At 43.3% G+C, this 25457-nt stretch overlaps 1 protein-coding gene across 8 annotated transcripts; it reads left to right on the forward strand.

Moving 5' to 3' along the window:
• The first annotated feature begins 566 nt into the window (after nucleotides 1-566).
• OS9 (OS9 endoplasmic reticulum lectin) lies at nucleotides 567-10882 on the forward strand. Of its 8 annotated transcripts, none has more exons than XM_072655206.1 (16): nucleotides 567-804; nucleotides 1324-1500; nucleotides 2096-2159; nucleotides 2278-2354; nucleotides 2579-2677; nucleotides 2944-3154; nucleotides 3272-3373; nucleotides 3568-3668; nucleotides 3850-3901; nucleotides 5664-5752; nucleotides 6057-6305; nucleotides 6781-6970; nucleotides 7527-7691; nucleotides 7994-8109; nucleotides 8217-8271; nucleotides 8361-9040. In XM_072655206.1, exons 1-16 carry the CDS (start codon nucleotides 643-645, stop codon nucleotides 8390-8392), a joined length of 1941 nt encoding a protein of 646 aa, XP_072511307.1. In that variant the 5' UTR covers nucleotides 567-642; the 3' UTR covers nucleotides 8393-9040. The 8 variants fall into 8 exon arrangements, with proteins under 8 accessions (XP_072511307.1, XP_072511304.1, XP_072511308.1 ...); XM_072655207.1 differs by having other exon boundaries at nucleotides 570-804; nucleotides 3269-3373; nucleotides 8217-8259; XM_072655204.1 differs by having other exon boundaries at nucleotides 571-804; nucleotides 3269-3373.
• Nucleotides 10883-25457: the final 14575 nt, after the last annotated feature.

The raw sequence follows: 25457 nt of genomic DNA on the forward strand, positions 1-25457 counted from the left end.
GAGGTTCATTTTGATCTTTATTAAAATGCTTATTCCCGTTTTTATGCGACACTCAGGGTCGCAGAATCCGGCCCCATTGTCCTGCCAGCAGGTGGCCGGTCCCGCTGCAGAGCGGCTGGCCAGCTCCTCTTCCTTGCCCCGCCCAGCCGCAGAGGTAACGAAGAAGGATTAGATCTGACAGCAAGTCCCGGTCAGGGGGATACCTCGGCCCCTGAGTCCTCCGTTCAGGCACGCCCCTTTTAGAGGAGAGCTGCTGACCTAGCTTCTTATTGGCTGACTCAGCGCTGACTCCAGCCAATCCACTCTCGGCAGGTAAGAGGCCTTGGAAATCTCAGAGCCGAAGCCCACCTCTTCCCACTCCCTCCCACCACCACCACCAGCCCTGCTCTCGTCCGTCAGCCGGTCTTTCTGTCTTTCTGTCCCTCCCTCCGTCCATCTTTCCGTCAGTCCTTCTCGTCTGTCCGCCAGTCCGTCGCTCTCATACATACTGTCCGACATCACGTAGACCAATAGGAGCCCGCGTCTCCATGACGGGCATAAGCGAGGACTAGTGAGATCCACAGGCGTAAGGGGGAAGGGCGAGGCGGCTGCCCGGTTCAGGGCGGAAGCGGCCGCTTTCGGGTTAGGGTCGAGGGACGAAAGATGGCGGCGACGTCGCTGCTCTTTCGGCTGCTATGGCCTCTGCTCCTGGGGCCGCTGTTGTCAGAGCTGCCGGCCTGCGTAGTCGGGAGCTTGAACCTGGAGGAGCTGAATGAGATGCGATACGGCATCGAGATCCTGCCGCGGCCTGTCATCGGGGGTCAGGTGAGCCCCGGGGGAGCAGGAGGCGGGGAGGGGGGGAGCTGGGGCCAGGGGCTGGGGTGGGGCGTCCGGGGGAGGGGGCGACAGGAGACCGAGGACCCCGAGAGACGAGGGCGAGGCGAGGGGAGGTATGGAGGAGGACCCTGAGAGGCGTCGCTCCATCCCTCTGCGGAGGAGGGCTGGCGACCTCGGACATCGTCCAGCCGCAGAGCCTCCGCTTTACAGATGGGGAAACTGAGTCCCCGAAAGGGAAAATGAGATCCTGGCTCCCCTTGTGAGTCGGAGGCGGGGGAGCAAGCCGGGCCTCCCGGTGTCGCAGAAAGAAACAAAATGCACGGAGCATTCCCCGTGCGCACGCTGACCATGCCAGCCCTTCCCTCCCATAGTTCCCATTTTCCTCTCTGACTGCTGCGTTCGTCTTCCAGGCTTGGCTCGGATTGTCATTGTTGTCAACGATCTCCGTCAGCCTCTGTCCCTCTGTTCTACCTCTGACCCCCCAAATTGTGTTCTCTCCTCTTCCAGAGCCAGTCCTCAGAGGTCGTGATTGTCTCCTCCAAGTACAAACAGCGATACGAATGCCGTCTACCAGCTGGAGCCATTCACTTCCAGCGGGAGCATGAGGAGGAGGCCCCTCCTTATAAAGGGCCTGGAGTCCCTGAGCTGCTGAACCCAATGAGAGAGGCGCCCTGCCTAGTGAAAGTGAATGGGGCTGGAGGAGGGAAAAGGAGGGCAGGACAGCAAATTAAATTAGAGTGGAAAGCCTGGAGGGTGGGCTGTTGAGGAAGAAGGGGTATAGGGACTAGGGCAGGGTGGGTATAAACAGGCCACCCAAGAGTAAAGGCAGTGATGAGGACAAAAATAACCCTATACTCGGGATAGACCCCAAGCACAACCTAATAGAATGTTGGGGGATAGAAGGAGTAATAGTATTAGAATGAGATTAGAGTGTTTGGGAGGAGGAGTTTATCGACAGAGGGAGAAGTTGAGGGGTGGGGATAAAATTAAAAGCGGAGGATCTCTAAAGAAATGTGATTGTTTCCTCTTCTCATGAAAGGCACAATGAGAGGGGAGGGCAGAAATTGCAGGTGGAGGAAGTTTAGACTGCAAGGAAGCTTTGAAGAAATACCTAGAAACAGGGAGATCAAGGGGCAGTAAGGGATCCTCTTCCATAGAGAACATAAAGGATTCCCTGCCAAGGAAGGTACAAAAGTGGACGAAAGCATCTTAAGAGCTGGACAGACTTCCCCCTCCCCCTCCTCACATCCCTACTGACTGTTAACTTTGTCATTGTTAGACCAAGGACTGGTGGACATATGAATTTTGTTATGGACGCCACATACAGCAATACCACATGGAAGGTGATTCCTCTAATTCCTTCACTCTCCCACTGCAATACTAGATGAAGGGTAACCCACCTTATTCTGACCTCTTACCTTACAGAAGAGTAACAATTCTACCCTTTGGTGTTTCTTCTAGATTCAGAGATCAAAGGTTCTGTTCTTTATCTTGGATATTACCAATCTTCCTTCAACTGGGATGATGAGACTGCCAAGGTAGTGGTGGTTGGAGAGTTGGGAGGGAAAGTAAGGATCCTGGTTGGAGTCTTGAGATCTCTGGGGAATAGGGAATGGGTCTGGGTGAGTCAAACTAGCTTCTCAGGGTTGAATGACCATTCAGTCTTAGCTCCTAGGGCCTTTTTCAAATATTTTAGCATTTTCAGGGCTGCCCCTCCTACTTTATCATATTTCCTCCCCTCCCCCCCACCTCTACATATCAGGCCTCCAAGCAACACCGTCTGAAACGCTACCATAGTCAGCACTATGGAAATGGCTCCAAGTGTGACCTGAATGGTCGGCCCAGAGAGACTGAAGTCCGGGTGAGTCTAGGGAAATGGAAGCCATCTCTTCTCATAACAAAGCACTTGAACTGTGAGGAGACAGAGTAGAATTGTCTTCTAGGGGCCAGTCCCCAAAGATTTAACTATCTGATGCTCCTTTCTCTGGCTTGTCACTCTAGTTAATTCTCTATATAATGCAGGCTTTTATTTCCCTTTTCAAATCTTCCCCTGCCACTCCCCAGTAGCAACAATAGAGTTGCCATTATTCCAATCCCTCCTGAATTAACTTGCTCTCTCTCGGTCAGTTTCTGTGTGATGAAGGTTCAGATGCTTCGGGGGATTACATTGATCGGGTAGATGAACCTCAGTCATGTTCTTATGTGCTCACTATTCGAACCCCTCGACTCTGCTCCCATCCTCTTCTTCGACCTCCTCCAAGTGCTGCCCCCCAGGCCATCCGATGTCACCCTACCTTACAGCCAGAGCAGTATGGAGCATATATCCAGGGACAAGTGTGTGAGTCTCAGGGGGACTGGGATATATTTGAAGGAGAGGAGTGGGGAGAGAGGGAATATTTTGAACACCTAGTCTCATGCTCTCCAATTAATTTCCCTTTTTATTTTTTTCCAGTAGATGCAAAGCAGAAAATTGAAGAAATCTCTGAGAAGCTTCACAACCCAGACCTTGAAATGTGGAGTGAGACACAGTTTGGGGTCCTCGATACAAAGGGAACAGGTCATATTTCCTCTCAGTTATCCTGTGAGGTGGCTCTTCTCTGCTAGTTTTAGTAGCTCCTGGGAAGGGAAGGGGGTGCCATCTATCTTGACTGCTTTGTTCCACCTGTTGAGATCCATACAGAGGAGGTGCAGGTGTAGTTCCGCATTTCCTTTTTCTCTTCAGACCTTGCTTTGTCCCATTCCTACTCCCAGGTATGACCCCACCCAAGGGTGACCCTGGAGAATCAGATATCTGGAACAAGGTCCCTCAGACTGAAGAACAGGCCCCGCAAAAGCAGGAGGCTCAGGCTGAGGTAAGAGCCAACTTCTTCTTGGCCGTCCATTCTGAAATGAGGTAGTGAGAGTCATTTTTGATGGGACCGTCATGAGATACTCGAAGTTTACCTGAAGTAGAGGGATATACTTGGGTGGTGGGGTAGTTTGGGGGAGGAAGCAAAGAGCCATTAGAATCTACTTTTGTTTCCCCCTAATTAGGAGCAGGACCTTAACCTAGAGAAGGAAAGTCCAGTTGCAGAACCTGTAGATGGTAAGTTAACTCTTCCCACATTGTAGGTGGAAAACAGAACAGGAGGTTGTGGGAGGCCTTCATGACAGGCTAGGGCTTTTGCATGAATTTCTGGTTCAGTAGGAATGGATTCTGGACAACTATTTAATTCCTTGGGTGTAATGGGGCACAGGACCTAGAAAAACCTAACCTTTGCCCCCTAACTCTCCCTCTAGTTCTTCCAAAGACAACAGACAGAGTTTGAGCAGAGTACATGAGGAGTCATGATAGGGCCTTGGAGCTTAGTAGTCTAGCCTATGGGATACTTTGCACTGTCATCAGTCTGTATACCTTTTGGTCTCCCTCTTCTCTCCCTCTCCTCCCCTCTCCTCCCTTCTCCTCCCCTTCCTTCCCCTCTCCTCTCTCTCTTTCTCTGTCTCTTTCTCTTCCTCCCTCCCTCTCTCTCTCTCTTTTCTCTGTCTCTCTGTGTGTGTCTCTCTCTCTGTTTCTCTCTCTGTCTCTCTTTCCCTTCCTCTCTCTGTTTCTATCTCTTTGTTTCTCTCTGTCTCTGTTTCTCCCCCTTCTCTGTCTCTTTGTGTGTGTGTCTCTCTCTCTGTCTTTCTCTTTCTGTTTCTTTCTCTCGCTGCCTCTCTGTCTCTCTCTCTTCCTTCCTTCCTTATCTACACATCCAATCAATTGCCAAATCTTGCAGTTTCTCCATTTCCACATGCTTTATTCTTGCTTTATATTCACTCATGCAGTCACCACCAGGACTTCAGGCCCTTATCATCTTTCACCTGCTGCATTGCCCTTCTAATAAATCTTCCTGCCTCAAGTCTTTCCCTACCATGATGCTTCCACCATACAGCTGCCTACAGGGCTGGCCATGTCACTTGCCCACTCAGCAATCACCAATGGTTTCCTATTGCCTCTAGATAAAATAATATTCTTTCCTTTGACTGTAAAGCACTTCACAACTTGGCCCTTTCCAGATTAATTATATATCAGTCATCTTTCAGAATTCTCTGGTCTGGCTCACTTGGCCCTCTTTCTGTTTTTTTTTCCTTCTGTACTCTGAACTGCCAGTCAATCTGCCTTTCCTGGATTGCTCTCATTCCCCACCTCTATCTCAAAGAATCCTTCAGTTCCTTTAAGGAGCAGCTCAAGAAGCACTTTTTACTTAAACCCTTTCCTGATTCTCTCCCCATCCCCCATCTGTCAGGTCCCTTCCTTCCTTCCTCTCTTATATTTAAATAACTTGTTCTTATTTTGTATTTATTCTGAAGGCACTTATATAGGTAAATCTTGTCTTATCTGATAAAATGTAAACTCTGTGAAGGTAGTGATTCTTGCATTCTTTGGGTTTGTCCTCCCAGTGCTTAGCACAGTACCTTACGGATAGTGCACCTAAGTCTTGTTCATTTGATTTAGCAGTATCAGTAATAACTGCCTTACATTTGTGTAGGGCTTTCCAACTTGCTTTCATTTTAATTGGATCTTCACAAGTGTCTGAGGTAGACAGTTCAGGTTTTATTACTCCCATTTTATAGATGACAAAGCTGAGTCTTAGAGACCTGCATTGGTAAATTTTATAGCTAGTATGTAGCCACACTGGCATTGGAATCCAGGGCCTTTTAATACTCATTCTTCTTAAGTACCTCTTAACACTCCAGCTACCTGAGTTCTATAAGTGAGTCTTTATTTCACCTATTAGACTGGTCACTCCCTTTTTCTCTTCACCTCAAGCCAGAATATCTGGAAGGGTTTTGCACACAGTGGATACACTTTTGTCCTTTTTCTCCAGGTTTCCATGACAACGTGAAGGTCAAAGTCATTCGGAATCCAGGGGACTTGGTTCGATTCATAGAAGAACTGAAAGGTGGGACAAAAAAGGTATGTACTCCTCAGTGTGATGATATAGAGTATCGTCTCTCGTGTGTCTATTTATTCTGATGGTAGTACCTTAATTTATTCTGGGCTTCTCATGTATTTTCCCTGCCTTAAGTTTTTTCCTTCTAGCTTAGTTGTCCTTTCCCCACCCCCAAACCTATAAAGACTTTCTCCTCCCTTTCATTTCTCCTGAGACCTCCTTGGGACTACTCTTACAAACAACTGGCCTTTATTTACCCTCTCCTGGACCTTGCTTCCTCACCTTCACCCTTCAGCTTTTCTTTCTCCCCAATCTTCCCCATCACAGGGGAAACTAAACCCAGTCCAGGAAGGAGATGCAGAGACCACTACAGAAATCACCCAGGAGGGGCCAGAGGTCAAAGCTGATGGTGGTGAAGAAGAGAGGAGAGAGGAGGAAGAAGAAGATGAAGAAGAACGACTCTTTGGGGAGTTTGAAAAGGAACTGGAAGGAATGCTGCTACCTTCAGACCGAGGCCGACTCCGGTTTGAGGTGAAGACTGGGATGGAGAAGGAGCTGGATAACATTATCCAGGAGGTGAGACTTGTCACCAGTCTGATCCCATTCTGGGAGACTCAGGGAGGAGGAAATACGGGAAAGGAGCAGAAGGGGTAAATAAGGATGACAGCTAATATTTTCATGCTATTTCAGTAGTTTACTAAGTACATTTCATTCTCATTAGATCCTCACAAAAACCCTGTGTGATAACATAAATATTATTAGCCCCATTTTATAGATCAGGAGATTGAGGCTCAGGGATTAAGGGCTCATAACTGATGACAAAGATGAGACTCAAACCTAGGTTCTCTGGATCTAAGTCTAGTAATCTTTATTTTCTATCCCAGCTATCTTCTTCAGCTATGAAGGAGGGTTATAAGGCTTGGAAGAAAATAGGGTTGGAGTCTTTATTAGACTCTCAATCCAAAGGGCAGAGGTTCTAGATTCCCTAACTCCTCACAGCTGCCTCTGACTTCTTCCTTCCCTCTCCTCCAACCTTCTTTGGTGTTTCTAGGCAGAATCAGAGCTCGACCCAGAAGAGCCGAGGAGTGCAACAGAACGTAGCCAAGCCTCCCAGGCCTTGGCATCCACTCTCAACAAGCTCATTCAGAGGATGGATGGAAGGCAGGGACCTGACCAGGGGGAGGGACCTATGGAAGGTGGTACTACCCCTCCAACCAGCCCTCCCCCGCCTCAGTCCATAGGTAAGAGCGGTCATTCAGGAGCAGGAAATTCAGTGACTGCTGTCCCCCTCAGCCAACCTTGTTCTCAAGGCCTATATGCCAAAACCCACCAGTTTCAAATGAGCCCCATTTTGACTTGGTTTGACCCATCCAGCATTGGGATTCTGCACTTGGTTGCTGCCATTTTGCAAAAATAGATAAGTTCATTGCTGATGGATGGATTTCATTTATGAAACTTACGGTTATTGTTCTCTTGTCCTCTCCAGTGTTCATTTTCCAGGATCCCATGGATAATGGGCAATATAAAAGAGGGCTTAGATTAGGATGGAAAATTATTCTGGGAAAGGAACCCATTGGGTTTGGAAGAGGGCTTACTGGCCTAATTTATTTTGGAATCATTATGTATACAGAAGGGTTGTTGTAACAAGGTTGAAGAGTAGGTGGGGCTTGGTAATACAGATGGCTCCTCTATCTCTGACTTAATAACTTATCACTCTGTCTTCTCTGTTCCCCTGTATTTCCTTGTATGCCATTCTCCTTCTCCCTGCCCCCCTACCACTACTGTGTCCTCCAAAAGATGAGGAAACTGAGCGCCGGGTCAGAGTTCGGGTCACCAGACTCCGTGCTGGAGGCCCGAATCAGGATCTGTCTGTCTTTGAGATGAAGCGGGAAAATCCACAAGTGAAACATATAGAGGGACTGGTGAAGGACCTGCTTGAGAGGGAGGGGCTCACAGCTGAAGGTGGGAAAGAGAGACTTGGGGGAGTGGGAGGGCTAGGGATGGGGGAGGGCTAGTCAAGGAGCTGGTAGAACACACAACAGAACATTTATTAAGCACTTGCAGGGCCCAGTGCTAAGCTCCTAGAATGCCAAGAGCGTCCCTGCTATTAAGGGGCAAACATTCCAACTGGGAGAGACAACCCTAATCGGAGGCTTGTGGCTGAAAGTGGAGGTTGTGGGTGGACCTTTGGAGAGGGGAGCCATCTCTTGGAAAACCGTGCTGAGGTCTCTAACTCTCATCTCTTCCTCTGGCCCCTCCCCCAGGTAAAGTTGAAATCAAGATTGTTCGTCCAGGAGCTGGAGAGACTGAGGAGGAGGATGGACATTGGCTGTCTGATGAGGACACCAAGAACCTGAAGGAGATTTTCTTCAACATCCTGGTGAGGCCATCCTCTTGTCAAATGTTTAACTCCTTTAAGTCCTCGGTGCTTCCTCTGGTTCTTCAGTTGATATCATCCATCTCACCCACCCTTCCTTTGTCCTTCAGATCCAGGGAGCAGAGGAGGCACAGAAAGAGCGACAAAGACAGCGTCAGTTGGAGAGTAATTACCGACGAGTATGGGGGCCCCAAGGGGAGGAGGGAACTGGGGACCACGAGGAGTTTGACTTCTGAGATGCCTTCTCCCCACAGTCACTCTGAAGAGTCCTTCTGAACCTCTCTAACCTGTCACCTGCACCGAACCCCCATTTTAGTGTCCCCAGAAATGGAACAACAGACTGGAGCCGAGCTGTGGAGTCCAGGGGACTTGGGAGGGGTTCTTTCATCGGGGATATTGGGATGGGTGGGATTTAGCATGCTATTGCTACAAGATGTTTGTAACAATATAGGGTTCCCCTCAAGGTTAGTCTAGCCTTCTCCCTCTCCTCTAATTTCCCAACTTTAGCTCTTTCCCCTAGATCTCCTTTATCCTTTCCTAGCTCTTTATCTCACTCTCTACCCTGAGGTACTGTGGCCTATTTTTAAAAAATTACAGGGGACTTTAACAGGGGTGGGAAGTGGTGGCCATTAATAGGGCTGGAACTGCCCTAATTGCTCCATCTGCCCCACTCCTCCTTCCCTTGGAGAGGTTCCCACCTCCTCCTATTGGGAGTTACTTTGCTCCCTTGCTTAGGATGGGATGATATGTAATTGAAATTCTCCCAGTAATTTCCCCTGCTTAGCATTTGGAGGGTGGGGGGGAGAGGCAACTTCCTCCTCTGGTTGAGATGCCATAGGAAATGGGAGAGGCCTTCACCACTAGGAGTTAGGGTTTCCCTGTCCCCTCCTTTTGAATAATCAGGTTTCTTAATAAAGTGAACTGGACCCTGAAACTGTCTCTTAGCAGTAGGCTTTCTTTTTTCCTCACCCTCTGCCTAGAGAAAGGAGTTTCCTGTCCAGAGGAAAGGAAGGAACCCTTATCTCGCCTCTACCTTGCTCAGCTTCTTGCTTGTGGTTACATTTTTCAGATTCCACTCTCATTCAACCTTCAGACTACTACACTTGCTCAGGGTGGGGGGGAGTGACATGGACACAGCTATTCATGGCAGAAAGCAGTCAGGCCTAAGCAAGGCTCAGCCACTTTCTGCTCTATTTTCTCTTTCTTACCTGTTCCTGTTGTGGCTGTTTTCAGCTCTTGCTTCCTTGGCACTGGTTTTCTCCTCTCCTTACACCTTACGTCTAAAATCTGAAACCTGGGTAATTAGTGCTTGCAGTGTAGATAGCCAACCTTAGAAAGGGATTTCCTTCCCATTTCCCATTCCTAATTTTCTCATCCCCCACACAACCTAAGCCCACCAAGAGAATCTGTCCCTATCCTCATCTCTATCCTTCTCTCTTCCTTGCACACCTGATGTTTTCTTCTTATGGGTGGAAATTAGGTTATTATTATCAGCGTAAAGCTTTGGGATTTTTTAAAATTTTGGAATATAAGATTCTAAGAAAATGACTAGGGTTGGAAGGTAGGGAAGGGGAGGAGTCAATCTTCAGCAACAGAGCTAATAACTGGGCAGAGATCGATATGAAATGTTCATTGGACCCATCTGCTTTCAGTCTTTCCAGCCAGCTGGAACTTGGTAGGAGGTACCAGAAGGAGCCAATTGTAATGCTTGGAAAGACAGTTCTGAACACTTTGGGAGAGAGCCGTGATAAGGGCTAGCTTTGAAGGCTTAGAAAAGGAGAAGTGTGAGAGCTGCATGAGATAGACCTTTGATAGACTGAGTTAGTAACTAGAGGACAACAAATTGTTTCACCGCAAGGATTGAGACTTTAGGGAAGTCCAGGAGAATATATTTGGCTGATTGAAGATTAGAACACAGAGAGGTTGAAAGTGAGAGTAAAGCCAGGGTTAGAGAGGATTAAAATGGAAAGTATCCCTATAACTTTGGGAAGTGATGGTTCAATATCTGCCATGTTGCTTCCATTTATTTCCTGCCTTAATTATTTTGTAAAACTTTTTAACCCTGACTTTGTACTGGTTGAACAGAAGTCATATTTGCAAACAGCTGACCTCAAGGGTAGGAGAAACCTTCAGATTTCCTTGGGAGTCAGGTGTAAGCTGATGGCAGCAAGAGAGGGAAGGAAGAAACCCTGAAGAAGGGGCTTTGGGAGTCATCTGCAAAAATCCATACTCATCCTCCCAGGAGCCAGTGGTGGAGTGCAAAACCTCTGAGCCTGCTTCACATGAGCGAGTCTGTTACTAAAGGGCATATCACGGACAGACCACTGGGACAGGTGATGCAAACTGAACTTTCACCTCACAAGGAAATAAAGGCTCATGAAGAGCAGGTGTGTTATCCTAGGGAGTCTGAGCTTGAAGGAGGCTGCTGCTGTAACAAATACATTAGATATCTGTGGATAGTTGGGCTATTCACCACTATTTTTCCAATCAAAAGTTACAACTACAAACTTCCTTTGGAATTTTTTTCTTTTGGAAGGAGTGTCCATTTTTCCCCCAGGAGCTATTTGCAGAAAGCAGGACCTTTATAAGCCCTGCTTGCTTCAATTCATTGAACTACACCTTCGGTTAAAGAATTATGAAGAAAGAAAAGACTCAGACTAGATATATTAACCAAAACAGTTGGAAAATAGCTGTAAATGGGAAAGAGTTCTCTCTTTTTGTAAATTTTGGAAGGGGGAATTGTAAAAAAAAAAAAATACTCTTTTTGGATTGGAAATTGTGTTATTACTGTGTGTTGAAATTACTGTTAAACTGTAAGATGAGATTTCAGGAAAAACTCATTGTGGAGAAGAGCAAGGCAAGAGCCATCCTCAAAATGACGAATGACCATCATCTTAAGACACCAGTAAAGGAGTGGAGCAGGTCCAGGCAGGTGTGCAATTGTTGTGTTTGTCCTTCATTCTTGAAGAGGACCATGACATCAAGATGATGACATGACTTGCAGTTGACTTTGATTTGAGTGAGGGCGGGCTGTGCAGGGTCACCAACCTCACTTTCTCCTCCTGAGCCATCTGCCTCCAGTGGCCTGATATTCGTCAGGACAACTGGAGGTGGCTCAAGATGCAATGTGAGACCCAGGCCCTTTCAGGCTAAGATGTTATCACATTCTCACTTTGAGTGAGATACACCCATTCAATGAATGGGCTTCTTTAAGTAGTTACTCAAGGGATGGCCCCTTTAACAACAAAAAAAAATATCAAACTGGGAAAGGAAGACCCTCAGGGTTCCTGGGTAAAAGAGAAACAATTACTATTTAGTAATTACATATTGTGTACAATATGTATTACATATTGTATTACAAATTGTATAGCTATTGCCTTAACTCTGTCAAGGGAAGAGTAGTTTAAGGCAAATGGAGCCCTGTAGAATGGGCCAGACAAGCTACTATTTTTGATGTCTGAGATGTATGGGACCTCAGAAGTCATCTAGCCCTACCCCTCCTGGAATGAGGCTCTACAATATATTTGACAAGTGTTTTTCTAGCCTTTGCTTGAAAATTTCAAGGAAATAAGGACTTATTCTTGCATTGAGCCATCCATTCCACTTTTGAATAGCTCTAATATTTAGTGAGTTTTTCCTTAGCATAAACCTAAACTTGCTTCTTGCCAACTTTATCCATTCCTCCTGGCTATGTTCTCTGGGTCCAAGTAGAGCAAACTAAGGGGGTTACTCTCTCCCACAAATCAGTCCTTGATGCGCTTAAAGACAGCTATTAGCTACCACCACTCAAGTATTCTCTTAATCAAAAATCTTTTAACTTCAGTTGATTTTTGTATGTCATGATATCCAAGTACTTCACTGTCCTGGTTAGCTCTGGATGCTCTTTAGTTAACTAATAATTTTTCTAAAACATGGTACCCTAAGCTGAACACAATACTTCAGATGTATCCTCTGCACAGTAGATGCCTCCCTATTTGAACTCCTATGATGAACTTCCTGGATTTAGTCTTGCTCCATGTTTATGTGAATATAACAAATGTCCTTGTTGAAGTAGGTCAGAAGAGAGAATGCTGTGAAAACTGAGGTAGTTGAGCCTCTATCCTCATTTTTCCTCTACCAGTGATATTCTAGCAAAGAGATAGCCCAAAGATCCAGCCTTACCCTCCAGATTATACGGAGATTTGGGTTGCCATGAAGACATAACTGGTAGCATTCTGTCCTGGAGAAGGGTCACAGGACTGAGGGACTTGTGTGGCTGAGGAAGATCCTGTCCCTGCAGTAGTAGCAGAGGATTGTCGATAGAGGATACACCACTTGGTATATCGCCTTTCCTTGTAATATTTGTAGGAAAGCAGAGAAGGAATGTTGATGGGGAAGAGAACAACTGCATGGTGTGAACTTCTATTAGCATTGAGGCAACTATCTAGAGATAAAGGGGCATGCTTTACCTAATGAGAAAGACAGCCTTATCAATTCCTATGAATCATAATTGCTACATGTTCCTTTAAGTGAAAGCAACAACATTTTGAAATAGATCTATCTGTATCTAGATGTGAAAAATAAGCAAAAAAAATGTATTACCCAGCTTCTACTTTACCTGGACAGGTAACTTCTTGAGTTTGTCCATCTATGGAGGGCAGCTAGATGATTCAGTAGATAGAGCCCCTGACAGTTTTTCAAGTCAATTTGAATTCAAACCCATCTTCAGACACTTATTAGCTGTATGACCCATGCAAGTTTCTTAACCTCTATCTGCGTCTTTCTTCTCCAAGAGAGGTAACAGCAGAAACAACAGAGAACTGAGGACATCACTTCCAGCAAGTATGGAGCTGGGAGCAATTTTCAGGGAGCTTTTTAGAGCATGGGGTATTTGATTTGTCATGGGCAAGTCAGGTACTCAAAATTCAGGTGGGTCTGCCTCCTGGAAGAAAAGGCAAAGGGACTCAAGGAACATCTTCCCATTCTTGATATTAAGGAGAATGAAGTGTTATTTTAAAATGTGCAGGGGGTCTTCAATGTGGAAACAAATAAGATCTGAAAAGGCAGAAGGGAATCCTGATCTGTGTTAGGAGGTTGGGACAGGGAAGTTTATGATATAAAACATAGGAGAAAGGGATTACTAAACACTTGAGTCAAAGAAACAAATGCCCTTCTCATTGTGGGGGGAGCTGGATTCTCTGACAGAGAAGTAGCCCCCTATCTTCCAAAGAATGATAATCTGTATCCACAGGTACTCTGAGGTGAGAGATTATGCAGTAATGGTTAGAGGAAGAAAAGAAACATAGTGGGGATTGGGAACTCCATGCTGGAAGGGCACATAGGGGATTTCCAGCCAAGATGGCTACCTGAATGAAATCAGCCAGACCAACTCCCTCTCCCCTCCTCCAACAAAACCTAAAAATGTCACCTAATAATGATGAAGAAAACCACTGAGAAACTATAGTGGGTGACAAACCTCAGAAATGGAAAAAAAAAAGTCATCATGAAACCTGCAGAAAAGCTCACCCACCAGAAAAGCCAGTACCAGTGCTGGGAAACAAGAGCAAGGCTACTCAGGACAATCAGAAACCCAGCAAATGTGAGATTGTCCAGAGGCAATAAGAGCGGAGGGACTCTACAAGAAAGTGTGAAAGTGATTGTTACACAGGGCAGATCTCAGAAGTCAAAGTAGAGTTGAAGAGACCACTTGGGTATGCTTGCTATCTGCTGCACTCAATTTGGTTACACCAAAGGCTTAGAGGCTCTAAGGTCCCTAGCACTCAATCCTGAGATACTCTACAGGGTCCTGAAGGTCCAATGCTCAAAAACCCAGAAGGGTCTAATCTGGGGAGGTGGAAGTTAACACAGGAACCCAGGTGATCCAGGTTGAAACCCAGCAGGGCTAACTACCCCACCCAAAAGCACAGGAGGTTAATTCAGGTGTTGGTACAAAGACCTAACTCAGGAACCAAGGTGAAATGAGTAAATACAAGATACAGAGCACTATAAGGATTTATATTAAATCCAGAGATAATCAAAAATCCAGAAGGGAAGAATAAAGTCAAAAGTGATAACTTCAAGTAGAGATTCAGAAGAAAAATGATTTTTTTCAGGACTACGTGAATGCCTAGAACAGGTGGGGAACCTGTAGCCTCAAGGTCACGTGTGACCCTCTACATCCTCAAGTGCAGCTCTTTGACTGAATCCAAACTTCACAGAATAAGTCTTGATTTGTTCTTGAGGACTTATAGCCTTGAGGCCACAGGTTCCCCAAACCTCACCTAGAAGAAATTAAGAAAGAGACAAAAGATGAAATAGGTGGTCTGAAGGAAGGAATTGGAAAGAATAAATAGCCTGGAACAGAAACTTTACCCAGGTAATAAATTTCTTGAAAATTAAAATAGACCAAATACATCAATGGCTTCATGGGAGAACAAAAATATTAAAACAAAATCAAAAGATTGAAAAAGAAAAGAGTATCAAGTATCTGATATCAAAAAGAACTGACCTGGAAAGTAGGACAAAGAGAGATAGTTGAGAGACATAATACTGAGGCAGCTATTTGTGGACCTGATAACAATAGAAAGGTCTTTTGTCTTTCCCAAGGCATGTATCCAGGAGGTGACAGAGAACCTCCCAAACTAGATAACTACTACCCACTTCTGGTGATTCACATGAGCACAAATGATGCTTCTAGGAGGAATCTGGGAAACATTACCAAAGATTGCAGAGTTTGAGGGCAAGACATGGAAGATTTTAGGCAAAAAATTGGTACCTTCATCATTGCTGATAATCAAAGGCAAAAACTTCAGAAGAGAAAACTGGACTCAGGAAGGGAACAGCTAGATAACATGATAGTGTAGTGTAGTGAAGAATGCTGGATTGGGAGTCTGAGAACCTGAGTTCAAATCTTGAATTTTACTACATATATAACCCTGGGCAAATCACTTAATCTATTTGGGCTGTAGTTCCCTCACATATAAATTGAAGATGTTGGTCTGTATTTTGAGGTCCTCTTTGATTCTAAATCTATAATTCAGAGAATGGGATTTGGACTTGTGGACCACAGTTTAAAATATCTGAACAACGTGCTCCTGACCAGGGATGGAGTTCAACAAGGGCTAGTAAAAATATATTTGTAATCCTTCAAATATAATCAAAAGGGTTTTAAGCTGAAAAGGAAGTGGGAGGAATAAGTCTGCTAATATATTCACCAAACCAGATTCTATGAAGAGTAGATAAAATAAAAAAGGAAGAATATCAGCAGAGAACATTTCACGAATCTCTTACATACAGTATTTTTTAGCTTCTTTTCTGTCAAATTAATGTTTCCCTATCTAGCCATCTCCTTAGTTCATATCTATTTCTTATCTCCAGATGTTCGATGCTCTTTCCTGTCTCCTGTTTCATATATACCATACAGATCCTCAACATCCTGACACAGGTCAGGATTCCCCTCTGCCTCTTCAGAGTCTTTCTATTATTTTGTGTGAAAATTCACAGGGGACGAAATTCAAGTGATGGGGTTCAGACTCTGGATACCTCCTTGAACTCCCCTTGAATCTGCCCACTTGGTCTGACCTTTCATACTCAAATCTGTTGCCCTTAACCTACCTAGCCCAGCCTTACATTGTCTGTTGTGTCTGGATTGCCCCACCTGCTTCCCACCTAAGCGCTTCAAGGTCTGATATTTCCTGATTGCCTCCAGCTGTTTCCAACCCTTGACCAGTCACTCCAGCCCCATTAAGATCCTCCTTGGACTTCTCCTCAAGACCCTCCCTAAACTCCTCCTCCCACCACCCTAGACTACCAGACCACCCACCAAATCCATCCTACAGTCTTTTCTGCATTTAAGTTCCATCTTGCTTCCATGAAGGTGCTCAGATTCAATCCAGCTCAGACTCTGTCTAGCTGAGATTCTATCTGGCCTGCTTGTTAATACAAACATTACAAATGCTTAGGCTCCTTAAGAGACAATTCAATATGGCGAATCTTTAATAGACTTTGTTTTTCTTTGGCTTTAAGAAGGCTTGTGTTGAATTCATTTGAGCAGATATTTTGGGGTCCCCAACCACCTGGAACCTGAACACAAGGAAGGTGTCAACCAATTAAACTCCAAGGTCTCAGATGGCTGGCTATAGATAAATACTATAAGAATGGTTTATTAACCATTCTTATTAACTAAGAAAGACTCAATACTGGAACATCTGAGGAGGGAGGAGGGAAGGCTAATACCTTTTTTGGAGCTATAAATTAGTATAAACATCCTTTAATGAAAGTTGGAATTGTATAGATAAAGTGGCTAAAATGTTCAAACCCTTTGACCCAGGGATTCCATTGTTAGGAATATACCCTAGGGAGGTTACTGTTGAAAAGAAAGACCCCAGGAACAGAAAATATTTAAAGTAGCATTTTATGCAGTAGTAAAGAACTGAGGGAAAAGCAGATGACCACCAATTGTGGAATGGCTAAACAAGTTTGTGGTATATAAATAATGGAATATTACTAGGCTGTTAAATAACAAAGAATATGATAGATAAGGAAAAACATGGAAAGACTTACATGAACTGATGCAAAATGAATTAAACAAAACCAAGAAATACATATACATACGTGTATATACATACCTACATATGTACATATAGATCTATATATGTATATAGATCTATATATCATGCAATATTATAAATGAAAAGAACAACCACAAGACAATTGAAAATGAAGACCGAAAACTTATACAGAAGAGGCTTGGCCCCAAAGCAGAGATATGAGGAGATATCTCTCCACCGTTATAGAAGTGGGTGGGGGTGGGGAATCTGCACATGTAAAACATTGCATAAAGTCAGATTTTCTTATTGTATTGATCAATTTTACTGATATCTTGTCTTTTCTTTTTAAAAAATTCTTTGCTACAGAGGATGGTTCTCTGGGAGAGTGATGGGACAAGACAGAGGAAGAACTTCAGACAATGTTAAAACAAAAGATATCAATGAAATTTATTTTAAAAACAGAATAAGAAAAAAATCTTCTCAAGGGAGCTAGAAATAGTAGAAAAACAAGAAGACAAATAAGACATAGACGACTAAGCAAAAGAATTGAATCACTTTGTGTTTTGTTTTAGGAGATCAGGTCTATTACAAACAGATTTATTAATGTATCAAGCAATTGCTAAGAGGAATTTTGGCCGTTATGGACTCTACCTTATCAGCCAAGAATCCCAAGTAAAGGATGAAATCTAGTGGTTTATATACCATTCCAAGGAGCTTCTAGAGAATTCAAAGCAATTATCTCTAACTGCATCTTTCATTTTAGCTGCAGTTCTAGGATGGAGCAGAAACAGAAAGCAAGTTGAAGATATATTAATGGTGTTAAAACATGATATATCAGTAACATATAGCCTCAAGGATGCAGGATGAAATAAAGGTAGTTCATGAAATGAAGAGTCAAACGATGTTATTTGAACAGATACACAGACTATTTTGTATCTGAAATATTCTAGAATTACTAGAATCTTCTGGTTTTATCTAGTTAGTTGGCACCTGGACAATTAATTTTGACTCTATAGCCAGTGGCTTAATTAAATGACCTCATTTTAAAAATGCTTGAAAAGACTTAGGACATTACGGCCTTTTAATTCTACTTTAGTTTTAATTTTGAAACAATAATTTGCTTCTTCCTAAGTATCACTTGGCCTTGGTGCTGCTATTTAATCAATGAGATCCAAGACAAGAGTATGGCCCCAGAAAGCTATCCTTTTTTTTTTTTTATTTAAAAAGGCACAGAATAGGTCAAAGGGAAGGGGATAAAGTAAGTAATGGTCCTGATGAAGGAAAACAAAATATTCTTAAGAGGAAATTCAGAAACCAAAAGAAGGAAGCACTGTGGAAAGCACTGGGTTAGAGATCTATGGAGGCAGAAACAAAAGCCATTTTATCAACCTATTATTCTGTGGTTTGCCCATTTCCTTAAGGATTTAAGGCTGTCTATCGTTGCCTCTTCCTGTGTTTTTATTTTCCCTACTAAAACATAGCTTTCTTGAACTAGAATGATATTCAGGAACTGGTACATTTGGCTCCCTATCTCCATACATCTGTACCATGGGGAGTAGCGTTATGCCCCTGGGATTGGCTTTCTGCTAGTGTGTAATGAGAAGTGTACTGGCCTTTGGAGGAAGGTGAGATCTGGCTTCAAATCTTGCCTTCAATACTACTTAGTCATATGACCTTGTGCAAGCAAGTCACTTAATCTCTCTGAACCTCATTTTGCTCACCTGTGAAATAGGAATGAAGATATCACACCTCACAAATCTTTTGAATGGTCCAATTGAGAATGAGGATCTGAATGGTTGGGTAAAGAATATGTGAGGGCATGGATCACTGGAAGAAGAAACAGAAATAATATTATCATTAGATTATGCTCTGGAAAGAAGAAATAAATGAGGAGATAGAGAAACAGATCACAAGCCTGACATGATGTACCAATAATGGGGGTGGGGGGTTTAATTACCCATGTTTCTACTGGAGTTCTCTGACAAAAAAAAAAAGAAGCTAATAAAATTTTTATTTCAATATACATGTCATTGCTCCTTCAAACATTCTAACTAGGTTTTGTGTGTGTGTGTGTATAAAATTGCGGTCAAGTGGCCATGACTTTGAATTCTCCCTCAGATATTTACTAGCTCTATGACTCTGAGTAAGTTAACCTCTCAGAGACTCAATTTCCTTTTCTATAAAACAGGGACAAAAAGAGCACCTAGCTCACAGCACTGTTGTGAAATCAAATGAAAAAAATGTATGTAAAACATTTTGCAAAACTTGAAGTACTGTATAAATATGAGCTATTATTAAGCTCTGATTTCCTCAATTTACCCAGGGCAAGGGTAGAGAGGAAGCAGCTAGATGAGCTGAAAACAGCTTACGCTGACCTTCAGGAGCCTATTTTAAAATTTTCAGGGATGGGCATTTACACCTTGGAAAATGGCAAATGCAACAAATCAAGGCTTGATTTATTGTCTTGCTCGTTGTCTAGACATAAAGAAGTGATAGAGATATTAATAATGCAGATTAAAATTGTGTGTCATGAATTTTTTTCAGAGATTAGGTTGTTAAAATTACCAGCACAACCTTGCCCAGTTCCTATGCCCTACTTACCTCCACCTCAGCTACATGCTCCTATGACCTACTCACCTTTGCTTCAGCTTCATGCAGTGATACACACCCTTGTTCTTGCCATTATCCACAGAGTTCTGCTTCCATAATGAAGAATTCTGAAAATCTATTATCCAATCATAATCTTCTATCATTCCATCTGTCCCAGTCTTTCTTCTCTAAAACCTTCTTCTTTGCCCTTATTGTGACCTCTAATCTTTCTATCTTTTAGTATTTTTCCAGCTCATCACTTTGGCTTTAGTTTCACTTTATTTGCTCCTTAGCTTTTTCTTTGAGTTAATCAGATCAACTCCAAATTATCCTTTTTTCTTGAATTTATGCCTTGCCAAACCCCAGTCCTATATTATTCCTACCATCTGGCTCAGAAGTCACACCATCATGCTCACTGGGCCTGCTATAAAAAAATATGTTATCTAAACTTAAATCATTGGGCAACTAGGTGGCCCAGTGGATGAAATGCTGGGACTGGAGTCAGAAAGACTTCCTGAATTCAAATCCTGCCTTAGATATTTACAAGCTGTGTGACCTTGGGCAAGTCACTTAACCTTGTTTACTTCAGTTCCCTTGTCTATAAAATAAATTGGAATAGGAAATGGAAAATCACTTCAACATCTTTGCCAAAAAAATCCCAAATGGGGTCACAAAGAGGGGGATGCAACCAAAAAGTGACTGAACAACAAAGAACAAAATCTCAAATAGGCCTTCACCGTAGCAAGCAATGCTTTGCCTCCTTTTTAATTTCCTATCCCATCCCCTGTAGTTTCTATTCTAAACCTTCCCTTCTCTCCTTAAGCCTCCAAGTTGAGGACCTCAACTTCATACTTTATTGAGAAAATCAGTGCAAATTGCTGTGAACTCACTCTTTTCCCCTTCTTTATATCTTACAAACCCTTGACATCATCCCCAACTATCTACTATGTGCTAGTCTCTGAAAAAGAGGTGGCTTTTCTCTGTATTAAGACCAAGCTCTCTTCATGTATCCTTAATCCCCTTCTATCCCTCTTCTCTAGCTGGTTGCCCCACTATGATCCACCTTCTTCTCTTATCTTCACTTTCCCCTTATTAGTTGTTTCCTGATGCCTACAACTCTTCCATCTTGAAAAATTCTTACTATCTTACAGTGGGGATAGTTCCTGCTATCCCCACTGTTATTTTTTCTCTCCTCCTTTTCTTAACCAAACTTCCTGAAAAAAAACAACTGATATATACTCATTTCCTCCACTTCCTTTCTCACTCTCTTTCAGACCATCTGCAATCTGATTTCCATCTTCATTACTCAACTGAAATCCTTTCCAAAAGTCACCAGTGTTCGTTTCATTGCCCAATCCAAAGACCTTTTCTCAATCTTTATCTTTCTTGACTTTTCTGCAGCATTTGACACTGCTGACCAAACTTTCTTCCTGGGATATTATCCCCTTCCTGAGCTTTTGTAATACAGCTATCTCTTGGTTTCCTCCTCTCTGACCACCACTTTTCAGTCTCCTTTGTCAAATCATCATAATAATAACTAGCCATATATATAATGCCTTAACATTTGCAAAGTACTTTACAAACGTCATCTCATTTTATCCTCACAACAACCCTGGGAAGTTTGTGTTATTATTATCCTCATTTTATATATGAGGAAACTGAGGCAGGCAGGTTAAGAGACTTATAATTATAGAGTTAGTAATTGCTTGACTCAAGATTTGAACTCAGGCCTTCATGATTTTAGCATTCTATCTACTGACACCTAGGTTCCTTTCTCCTTCATCAGATCATCGTCTGTATCACATTTCCCATCTGTGAGTCTACAGGTTTTGTCCTGGACTCTCCTCTCTTTTCTTCTCCTCTTTTCTCTTCTCTCTAAAATCTGTGTTGGTGACTTCTCAGTTTATATTGGCCAAATTATTACCTATATCTAGTTCTAGTGTCTCTCCTGAACTTCAACATCTTCAGCTGTCCATTAGACATTTTAAACTGGATATCCAATGAGCATCTCAAATTCAATATATCTAAAGCAGAACTCATTAGCTTTTCCCCAAACCCACTATGTTCTGAACATCCCTATTTTTGTGGAGGGCACCACCATCATTCCTGTCACCCAGGTTTGCAGCCTCATTCATCCCATGTATACAATCAAGTGCTTAATCTTCTTTGTACCCTCCAGAACATCTCTAGTATCTGCTTCCTTATCACACCTGATTGGTCTGTCAGGTCTATTGGCCTCAAATTTCTTCCCACTTCAATCCATCCTTCACACAGTTGCCTAGGTGATTTTCCTAAAGTCAAGGTCTAACCATGTAATTCCCTTGCTCAATCAACCTCTGTAATTCCCTATGACCTCCAGGATCAACTGTAAACTCTTTGGTCATTTAAAACCCTTCCCAACTTTGTCCCAGCATAACTTTCTACCCCTTTTACGTAAAACTCCCTTATCTAGCCTTAGTATTCCTCATACAAGATATTCTATTTCTTCTTTCCATGACTTTATCCCCCTATCTCTTTTCCCTGGAATATACTTCCTCCTCTTAAGATTCCTAATTCTCTTCAAGTTCCATTTAAGTGCCACCCCTTGATTTCCCCTTTGTGAAGCTTTTCCCTGATTCCTGCTAGGGCCTTATCCCCCACTCACTATTTATTCTCTTTATTTATATTTTATATATATTTATGTATGCATGTATTGTCTACCTGGCTAGCTTGTAGGCTCTTTGAGTTCAGAGACCATTTCTCTACATCCCTTGTAAAGTGTTTAGCAAAGTGATGGCCATAATAGTGGTGTAATAAGATGTTTAATTAATGTATATTCCTTTCTTACTTCCCCAGTACCTGGTATAGTTCTTGATACATGTAGGTGATTAAAATGCTTGTTCATTGATTGACTGATTGACCAATTGGAGCTGTCCATAAGTGGAATGGGCTGCTTCAGTGGGTAGTGTGTTTCCCATCAATGGAGATCTTCCTTGGAGGCTGAATAATCGGTCCTTGGGGATGCGGTGCAGAGGACATCATCTGATGGGGCGCCTCTACCTCTGAGATTCAGTGATTCTAAGTAGAGTTCACACTTCTTTGCTCATAATTCAAGGATTTCTACAATCTGGCATCACCTTTCCAATATTTTCCCATGTCACTCCCTTACATTAATGTCACATTTGAGTCAAAATGAACCACTTGCTTTTGCCCATACTCACTTCATACTTTCCCTGTTTTGTGCCTTTGCTCATGTTACCCCTATCTCTAGAATAGCCTTCCCTCTACTTGTTGAAGGAGGCTAAGCAGCACAGTGGAAAGAACACTGGTTCTGGAGTGAGAAAACCTGGGTTTAAATTCTACCTCTGGCACTTACAAACTACAGGTGTGACTTTTGTTGAATCACTTAACCTCAGTTTTCTCATGTGTAAAAATAAAGGGATTGAGCTAAATTGTCTATGAGATCTTTTCTTATTCTACATTTATGATCTTATCTATTTCTATTCAGTGTTCAAAAGTAAAATTCAACTGCTTTCTTCTTTCAGAGACCTTCCTGATCTTCATCCAACTAGGGGAACTTTTACCCATCAGACCTCACATGAAATTTATTTGCTTTTATGAGTTTATCATGTATTATTTTATGTTATAGTGTTTAATTTCTATTTAATATTTGCTTCTGAATTATAAACTCTATGATGGCAGAGATAATGTTTTTTACAATACATATAATATTCTGTACGTAAGAGATGCTTAATAAACATTTGTTACATTGAATTGTGCTCAAACTCCTTATTGAACTAAGAGGCAGGAAGAATATGTAGAACTAGGGCATCTCTGTACCCCATTAGAGGCAAAGTTTTACCTTGAGTCTGGTGTGGGTGATAGAGTTCAGTTCTCTGCTGTCTCCAAGTGTAGGTTGTGGGATGGAAACTGAAGGAGCTCTTCATAGCCTTTCCCTGGACAACTTGCTCCATTCTACCCCCATTGTCCAGTCTTCATCCTTGTAAGTGTCTCACTGCCCCCTTCCCCAGCCATGCTGCCAACGCCCACCTCTCTTGGCATCCAGGACTACAGAATCAGCTATTCTTTAGCACTAAAAGTGTTTAGAAATAAGCCAAGGGGTGACTAACTTATTGTCTAGGTGGTAGATGGTGCTAGAGCTAAAGGTGCATGCAGCAGTTTCTGAAACGTAGATTAAGACATGGAGGTGTCCACTCCTGCCCTCTCCCTACTCACCTTCCCTTTAGCATATACATTTCATCTTTCTACTCCTTGCCAAAACTGACTTTCTTCAGTGACATATTCCCAGGCACAATCATGTTGCTATTCTGGATGGTTAGTCAGCCTGGAACTCTGCAGAGTTGAGCCCTCAAAGTGCTTCTAGCAGACACCTGTTTGTGCTTGGTTGAGGACCTAGACCTGAGACTTCTAGAGCTGATCTTGAGACAGGCCAAGATAAATTTTACCTTGAGGCCAGGAAACTCATTATCACCCATCCAAAAAGGAAGTGAAGGCAGATAATAACTAGGTCTTGTGATACCTTGCCTGCTCAGGTTCCTTCCTCTACATCAACCTTTTCATCTGAGTGAGAGCCACTGACCCTTAGTAGAGCTGGAACTCACTAGGTGCTAATACAGAAGGCATTAAATTCCCATGGTCCATGGAGGCTCCAGAAATCAGTGCAAAGATTTCAGGTCCTTTTGCTGCATGCAGTGGATGAATATGTTGTCCATCTACATACAGCAGAGACACATAAGAGCATATGTCCTCCCATCTCTTTTCAATCCAGCTCTACCACTGATTAAGTGGATTGGAATTGTATTATCTATATTCTCCAGGTAAGAAAGGGGGAAAGGGGATGGAGAAATGGGGAGGTTATTAGAGTAAGGAAAGAAGCAAAGGGGGGCAGGTCCCATCCCCAATCAAAGGGGGTGCAAGATCCTTGCACCTTAATTGGTTCTCCTCACTTCCCTTGACTGGTGGCCCTCATCCTGCATACTTTTACTAACTCTGATGCAGCCCTCCATGACTCTTCATATTAGGCTCTTTTGATAACCTCTCCCTAGAATCCTTAAGGCAGTTCTGACTCCTACTACATAGGACCTGAGCTGCCATAGACACTGTAGTATCTGACATCATCTGCTTTATGTCTACCTCCCAATCTCCACCTTACATTCCCCACCTTTCCAAAGCTTGGAAGAACCCAACTAGACTAAACCCTCACCTTAAATGTCTCTTCAGCTCCTGCCCAGCACCAGTTTCTTCATCTCTTACCCTCAACTTCATCTGTTAAATGAGGTTAATAATATACTGTACTTGTTTTTATCTTTCTCACAGGATGATTTTCAGGATCAAATGAGATAACAGATACGAAAGTACTTTGTAAATGTAAAATGTTATGAAAATTTGAGATTATCATTTAAAAAAACTATCAGTTTAAATATGTCAGATTCTTTCTCTGTGCTGGGGACTTCTGCTCCTATATGGGTTCGTCTGGATGATCCCTGACGTCCCTCCAACTTTCAGATTCTTTGCTTATATGAAAGGTCCAGCCCTCAGCCCTTAGACAGACCAGAGCTACACTCCCCCAGTCAAAATCACTGCCTTTTTAATTGTTTGAAGAAGACTCATACCACCTGATTCAGGGGAGGCAAATGGTGGGGGGAGCATTACCCATTGCCCCTTTCTTCCACCCTCTCCCCAAACACACTAGTCCTCTCCAAAATATTTTAGCCAAAAAAAAACAACAACCCCAAAACAAACAAAAAAGGAAACAAAGCAAACAAAACAAAACAAAACAAAAAACCCAAAACACTGACATCAACTGGTCCTGGGGCTATGGTGAATAACGGGGTGGGTGGGGGGCAGGGAAATCCCGACCTGCTGGAGGAAGGGGTGGCAGGCCAATAGGGACCTATCCCAGCCGGTTTAACTTCTTTACCTGGCTGGAAAGTTTCAGGGAGTCTGGTGGGGGGAGGGGCAGGAGGCTGGATCTAGAGCTTCTCCTGCAAGAGGGAGGGGAGGGTGAAACTTGGGGGAGAAGGGAGTCCCGTGGTTGGGGTGTCCTCTGGCTCAGGACACCACGGGCTCTGGACAGTCACAGTTAGGCAGTCACAGTCACAGACACTCACAACCCAAGAGCACCCCCACCCCCCAGGTTTCCCCTGGCCCACCCCCCTCCCCACGTCCCAGCCCTCCCCCCTCCCCAGCCCCCTCTCCCAAGGGGGCACAAAGCAATAAATTACAATTTCCTCC

Source organism: Notamacropus eugenii, chromosome 3 (assembly GCF_028372415.1).
Source record: "Notamacropus eugenii isolate mMacEug1 chromosome 3, mMacEug1.pri_v2, whole genome shotgun sequence".
NCBI classification, from domain to species: Eukaryota; Metazoa; Chordata; class Mammalia; order Diprotodontia; family Macropodidae; genus Notamacropus; species Notamacropus eugenii.

Coding starts and splice junctions, on each gene's coding strand:
- OS9 (XM_072655202.1), top strand. CDS start 643: ATGGCGGCGACGTCGCTGCTCTTTCGGCTGCTATGGCCTCTGCTCCTG. Junction 2,160..2,277: donor ACAGCAATACCACATGGAAG/GTGATTCCTCTA, acceptor TGTTTCTTCTAG/ATTCAGAGATCAAAGGTTCT. Junction 7,692..7,993: donor GGAGGGGCTCACAGCTGAAG/GTGGGAAAGAGA, acceptor CCCCTCCCCCAG/GTAAAGTTGAAATCAAGATT.